Source organism: Fukomys damarensis, unplaced genomic scaffold, assembly GCF_012274545.1.
Source record: "Fukomys damarensis isolate Sample0158 unplaced genomic scaffold, DMR_v1.0_HiC HiC_scaffold_4, whole genome shotgun sequence".
NCBI lineage: Eukaryota > Metazoa > Chordata > Mammalia > Rodentia > Bathyergidae > Fukomys > Fukomys damarensis.
The window spans coordinates 44,254,843-44,262,259 of NW_022900916.1; the positions used below are offsets into that span (position 1 = coordinate 44,254,843).

General features: G+C 34.7%; 1 protein-coding gene across 5 annotated transcripts in view; it reads right to left on the reverse strand.

Moving 5' to 3' along the window:
* Positions 1–7,417, reverse strand: part of Ptprz1 (protein tyrosine phosphatase receptor type Z1) — a 173,123-nt gene that overhangs the window by 22,409 nt on the left and 143,297 nt on the right. For 3 of the 5 annotated variants that reach the window (XM_010635345.1, XM_033758096.1, XM_010635343.1), the window contains exons 15-18: positions 5,189–5,274; positions 2,581–2,601; positions 2,304–2,400; positions 1,271–1,353 (exon numbers count right to left, since the gene is read on the reverse strand). In XM_010635345.1, coding sequence (XP_010633647.1) covers positions 1,271–1,353; positions 2,304–2,400; positions 2,581–2,601; positions 5,189–5,274 — 287 coding nt within the window. The remainder of the gene's footprint in view (positions 1–1,270; positions 1,354–2,303; positions 2,401–2,580; positions 2,602–5,188; positions 5,275–7,417) is intronic. The other 2 variants (XM_010635346.1, XM_010635344.1) reach the window with 1 other exon arrangement.

The following is a 7,417-nucleotide window of genomic DNA, read 5'->3' on the forward strand; positions in this document are numbered from 1 at the left end:
ATATGCTTTGAAACTATATAGTACTTAAGTCTTTAAGGTCAGTGCCATTTTTCTATAATAGAAATCTATAAAAAAATTTGCAAAGCTGGAGAAGGTTGATAAAACCAGGGAGGATAACAATTGTCTCTTAACTATAATATTTGCTAAAAAAATAGTTCTCTTTGTGTTGGCACATTCACAGTTCTCTGCATTTTTATTCCAAAGGCTTTAGCTCAAATTCACTTATTGTGCTTAACATCTGCCTTTTGACTGTGTTGTTTTTCAATGTTTGTTAGGACGTATGGCTCAGGGTCCACAACAGTTAAGAAAGCTCTGGAGTTCTGACCTTTTTCTCTCCTCAGTAGGACTGAGTAGGTCTATTCATGGCTAGCTGTCCTTGAGTGAGCATCACTGGAAAAGATGCTTTACAAATATTAATCTAACCCATCATCGATGCAAAATGGAAGCTCCATCCATGATTTGCAGAGAAGCATACTGAGGTTCAGCAGAGTTAAGTGGCTGTCCGATGTCCCATTGCTAGCCAATGGCAGAGCTAGAATTCAAAACCACTCAAAACTGCAAAACTCAAATTAATGCTGACACACACATTGCTGTCTAAGGAAGCATGAAGTGGTGTCCATAGCAAACACACGTTATACTCACTTATGCACTTCTTTCAATTTAGTGTTGCATACAGCATTAATCTGGTGACAATCAGTCTGAGAGATTAGGGTCTGGGAAATAACTGAATCTTACTGACATTCTATTGACTACAGTGAAAAACCAGAAATCAGCGAGTAATCTGCAGTCCCTGGAGAGCTCCAGAAAGTTTGAAATGTTCAAATGTCCAGAGGGGAGCCCCCAAATTATAAAAGATAGTCAAGTGGTTTAATAACCTTGTGTTTGTCTATTAGAATTACCAAGAAAATCTTTTAGTTAGGGTGCACTGATCATTTACTATACGTATAACTAACATTGTGTTAGGAGCTATAGGAGATTAAAAATATGCAGTCGTCCTACCCCTTACATTTAGTGAGTTGTAAACCTATATGAATATACATATTCTGTCTTGAACTTAATTCCTAGCCAGAGTCCTCCCCATTTCCCAGGAGATAAACCAATTAAACTTCCATTCAATCTGAAATCATTTAGTCAGAAGATCTCTTAAAATTATTCACTCTGATTTGTTTTTTATTGTTAAATCAGAAAACATGTTACACACTGATGTATATACATTATAAATCCAACATCTGATACAACTACCATAAACTTTCAGATCAAACATACTTACATCAACATAATTGGCATTGATGTAATCAGTCAGTTTTCCATCTTTTTCAGCAAGTTGTGCAAGCTTAACCCTGCTATGATCATCTGGAATGAAAAAGAATATATTTCAAGAAAGCACAGACCACTTCAGAATAAAGGCCATTTACATTTGTGTCATAATTTATTTCACAGAATTAAAATCACAAAAATGATTTCTGAGGCTTAGGGGAAATGAGGAAATAAAGATAACAAAGACAAAGAACAAAATTTCTACTTTAAAGAAATACTCTAATATAGTATTTAAGCCTGGAACATACACCCAGATGGGAATGTTGAGAGAGAGAAGCACAATATCAAGGGAGATGTGAAGGCAGACAATATATTGGCTTGGGATAAATAGAAGTTTTCAGAGGGGTTGAAACTTGAAGTCGGCATCCTGGATGGATGTTAAAATGATTCTGGGACTGTGAGGAGTGGAGAGCCACTCAGCAAGAAGGAAGAGAGAGGAGAGTCCCAGAAAGCTAGGGAAGGACAGCAGCAGACAAGTTCTAAACAGAAGGCTGATGGGGGAAGAGACACAACAGGAGGAAACAGAAGGATTGTTGTCTCTTTCCAGGAAAAGGACGAAGAAAGACAATTATCCAGGCACAGAGGAGGTGCCACTGCCAGTTGAAAGGAGCTAAAAAACCATAGTAAGGATATACAGTATAACTGTAGGAATTGAAACATCAAAATAAGGAATCGGGGATTAACTTCAATTCTACAGAAAAACTATATTTACTTGCAGGAGATACATAATGAGAAAGGAAAGTGTTGTTAGAAACTTGGTTGTTTCATGGGGCAGACTATTCTTTTCAATTAAAATTTGTTTTGATTATAAAAGAAACATGATATGGAGACATATCATGCTATGCATTGTTGAACATAAGTTGTATTTCCTGATAATGCAAGACCTCAAACAGCCCTACTGAGAAGTGGCTATCAAAATCTTCAGGACCCTGGGTTATGTCACAGCAGTGATGAAGATGAAATCAGCGAGTGGAGGATGTACTCACAGGCAACGATGTTTACATATCGATTCTTGTGCTTATTGTCAGGGTGGTTAGAGCTGTCTGCTGTAATGCCTAAGTCAACAGTACAGCTCTGCACTTCCTGCAAGAAAGTGCATGGACGCCATTTTAATACACATGCTTTTAAACAAAGCACCTTAAACTAAGTTATGCAAGACAAACAAAACAAAACAAAACAGTCTATCCAAAAACAAAAAAGTATTTTTTTTACATATTACAACTACTTCTTGGCTAAAAGAAATGCAGTGAAATAATGCCTTACCTGATAAAACTCTTTCAGTGTCTAATGAGGGAATGAATGCCAAAAAAGTAAAGAAATCAAATTCCACAGCACACGACAAATGAGAAAAAAAAGTGTTCATATTAGGTTTACAATGGAAAACTATGATCATGCAATAAATACATTTGTCACATACTAACAAAACAGAATGTTTCAAACAATTGCATGCAAATCAAATTGTCTAACAATTTGGAGCCTTAAAATTATGTAAAAGGAAAAAGTAACATTTTTAAGAAAGGACACTGATATTATATGATGACTTTTTTAAAAAGTAGATGGAAAGAGCCACATAGTCCATGGCCCATTTTGTAACAGTTACTGAGTTTGCTAATGTACCAATATAATTGTTCTTGACCATTATAGCACTATTTTGAACTCTGAAGTAGTGATACAGTTTTGTTTTGTCTTTTGAGGTACTTTAAAGAATAAATAGCTTCATACCCGGTGGTTTGTAACACACTTAAAGCTGTCAAAACATTAAAATTCTCCATAAAGTTTTTGTTCCAATCATATCTCTCATGTCATTTGAAGCAAAATTTAGATGATTACTTTGTATATATTTAATTAGTAGGCTCCTATTTGTTTAAACTTCAATGGGTATGGAAAAATTATTTCTGCCATTTTTTATTAAAATGAATGAAGGTGCTCTTCAGAAATATTTCCTGTCTTAGTTTAAAATTTGAAAATTAGTATTAAGATAATAAAATGTGTTATAATTTATGAATTGATTCTTTAACAGTCGTCCACCATCTCTTCAAACAAGCTTTGAAGGCCTCTTTTGCAGCAAATCATTCTGAACAATTAAAAACAATCTAATAGATGAGCCACTTAAAAGGTGTAGCATTATTAGTTATTAAACTAATTGTTAAGTAATTGAAAATTTTTCTTTAATCAGAACATGTGTTAAAAGCAGAATTAAGAAAAATTTTGGGTAAAAGTATGAAGTTATTAAAATTATAGTCATGGGCATAGCTGTCAGCATCTTCAATTATAAATAGTCTATTTTTACTTAGACCATTTTTTAACATTTGGAAGATCAGAATGATCTTTGACATATCTTTCCTATTGGAAATATAATTTTCTTTGACATTAGCCTGATAGTTGCTATCAGTTAACACTGCTGTTAACTTTCAGTTAACACAGCAGTTATTGCTTAGGTGACACTGTTCTACCAGTCACCTTTATCTTATGGGAAGACAAAATAATTTGACACTTTTTCTTCATAATGAAGATTGAAACCAGGGGCTTACACATGTTGGGCAAATGCACTAACTCTGATTTGCATTCCCCATCCTTTTAATTTTGAGATAAGGACACCCTGAATGGCCTGAGCTGGCTTCCACCTTGAGAACCTCCTGCTGTAGTCACTCCAGTAGCTGGGGCTGCAGGCATGCATTGCCACACCTGGCTATGAGTCCCTGTTTGAAATATGTGATTCTTCACATTATATCACACTCATTTCTCTTGCTTTCTTAAAGCTTTTTCTTCTATGGCATTTTCCTTTCCTGTCTTGACTGATATGAGACCTGGGAAGTGATGAATGTGTGCGAGGAGAATACTAGATGACAGGAGAGTAGATGGTATGGTCAGCTCTAGAGCTCCAAGTGCTTTATGAAGAAGGATCACTGAGCATTTGGGGTCAGGCAGGTGAAGGAGATGCAAAAAGGCAACAGGATGAGATGCTTCACAGAGGGAATAGGCTGGAGGGAGGCTGGTGATTGCTTGCTAATGGAAAGGGCAGGATGTTTACAATTGCAGCCCTAGGTTCAAATTCCAGCTTTGCTATTTACAGGTTGAGAATGAACTTCTACGCAGTCTGACTTCATGGGTAACACAAATAGCTAACTCCCACAGTAGAATGAAGGTTGAATGTGGCAGTACCTAGTCAATGACATGGTTGGCATGATCAAAAATAGTAATTTTTTGTTTTTCTTCCTGTGGCTATTGTTACCTTTGGGTTTATAATGTCCTGTTTTGAAAAGGCTGTCTAAATGATATAATAATTCACTAGGCCAATACATTTGGAGTAAATTTCTCTACCTCTTCTATTCTAAGAATCTTTAACAGACTCTCCACTGAGAAATTTTCCACTGATTTTAAAGTGCTAGTGTTTTCTAGAAACATATTTTCTTGAGAAGAATGATTTTACTTTGTATAATAAAAGAGCTATCTAAATGCTTTTGCATTTGTGTTGGTGTAATACTTACAATTAAGGATTTGTATGCAGTTTAGCTGAAGATCATGATGTTTATAGTTTAGAATAATTTATATAATTTAGAAAATCTAAATGAATCTGTTACAAATTCAGATTTTATAAAAGAACACTAGAGATCTGTACTTAGTGGGAGAGAATTAACAATTTTTTTTATTCCTCCACTAGTACAAATTGGCTTTTAAAATAGAACACCTATTTTCTAAATTATATGGTAACCATGACACATCTCCTGAACAAACAAGTAATTATGGAACTGATATTTTTCCTAGAAATAAAAAAGGTTTCAATGCTTTTTGGTCAAGAAATAGCCTACCACCGAATCTTTAGAATTTATTATTTTCTATATCATTTTAAACAGATACATTGAAATCATACCTCAAATTCTTCAGTAAACCCATTACTAGCATGTAAATCTGCAACATGCTTTGGAAAGTGTTTTATTTGAATTGCTCCAACATCATCTAAGTAAATAAATTAAAAAAAAACTGTCAGGTAAATCAGTAGAAATGAGCAGTTCTCTCCTTTATAAACTATCTCCTAATACAACTTCCAAGTTGAATTATTTTATAATCCCAACTAAATCTGTGCTCAGATTTTAAGTAACAATTACCAACTTTATTTATATTCATTCTCAAAGCCAGGTGTGGTGGCACATTCCTGTAATCCCAGCACTCTGAAAGCTGAGGCAGGAGGATCTCTGTGAGTTCAAGACCAGCCTGGGCTACATAGTGAATTCCAGGTCAGTCTCAACTATACAGTGAGACCCTGTCTCAAAAAATAGATCTAGATAGATAGATAGATAGATAGATAGATATATTCATTCTCAAACATAAAGTGAGTTTTAGTAATCTGATTTCATCAATAATCCCTTTTCCTTACATAGTAAAAAAGAGAACATAATGTATATCCAATGTTAATTTATAAATACCACCAAAGCCTTGCTTATTAAGCACGCCATCTCTTTATGAAAAACTTTGTTTTTTTTTTGTTTTGTTTTTTGGTACCAGGGAATGAACTCGGGTCCTTGCACTTGCAAGGCAGGCTACGGAACCGCTGAGCTAAATCCCCGGCCCCTTTGTTTTAAATAAGTAAGAGTTACACATAAATTCTGGAGAAAAAGACATGCAGACAATATATTTTCAATTTTATTACAGTACCATTTCAGTTTTATAAAACTGAAGAGTTCAATGCCTTACAGTCAAATAGTTAGATGTTTACATTATAAAACATTTTTCATTTTCATTACATAATAAAAAATATTTATACAAAGAATATTCATTAAGAATAATGTCAAAAAACCTTTGGGACTTTTAATCTGCAAAACTTCAAGAATTCTATCTTGAAAATATGCTATGTAAACAAAGTCATTGGATCTGTTAATTAATTGTGAAGGGGCCAAATTACTTTAACTGCCCTGTTTTACTGCTTTCTTTCTTTTCCTGGAAAGACTTTCCGAGATTAAGCATATTACTAGTTCACAGTATGCAATTTCACAAGTGATTTCTCTGACAAGGAAACATCAAACACATTTCACTAGAAACAGTTATTTACATCAACAGATGTTCTGCATTTAGGCCATCTAACATTTTTAGACTTCAGTTGCTAAGAATTTATTGAATAAAAAAAATTAGAATCCATCTGTTCTCTCTTAGATGAGTGGACCTGAATACTAAAATTGAATTAGCCAGTCAAGCTTGAGAAATACTAGACAAAGGTATAATTCCACCTTCACACCTAATGTATGATCTTGATTAGAAGAAGCTTTTATAATTAGATAAGAAAACTGAAATAAATTGTCACACCCAAGTCATCAGTTCTAGTGAATGTCCTTCAAATCCAATCATGTTACCTTACACAGCCAGCCTTTCACGAGAAGACTAGGTTTTCCCGATAGTCAGCTATTTTGGTAATTTTTCTTATTAACTGGTCTGTATGTCAGTGACACTAATGAATGTATCTTTTCATTTTCTGACTTTATATGAAAAGTACATACTCAGGGGATCAAGAGTGAATCTCGGAAAGCTGAGGGAGTAAAGGAAGGCTATGCTCTTGGGTATTATACTACTCAGACTCAAAATGGAGGATTTTGGATTTCCTACATAAGCTCCTGATTTTAAATTACTGCACTTATTAGTTTAGTATATAAATCATGGTGGATTCTGAATAACATGAGAGTTAATTTGCACACCCACACCGACAAGGTAGGTAGAGGAGATATGTTCAGAATGAAGGGAATCAAACTGCAACAGACAGCTGAAAGTTCTCAGTCTCCAAATTCTAAGAATGGTAATGGAAAATTATCCCATAATAATATAAATGCACAGGATTTTAATATACACTACAAGAACAGAAATAAAAAAGTGCTCAAAGAGCGGGAGTTGATAAAACAGTAGCGTGCACATGTCTATAATTTCTGCTATTTGGGAGGCTGGGACAGGAAGAGAAGAAAGTTCAAGGCCAGCTGGAGCAACTTAGAGAGCCTCTGTCTCAAAATAAAAAAGTGTGGCAGGGGGAATAACTCAGAGGGACAGTACCCTGGGTGGAGCTCTAATATTGATTAAAAAAAAAAAAAAAAGGTTAGGGCCGGGGATTTAGCTCAGTGGC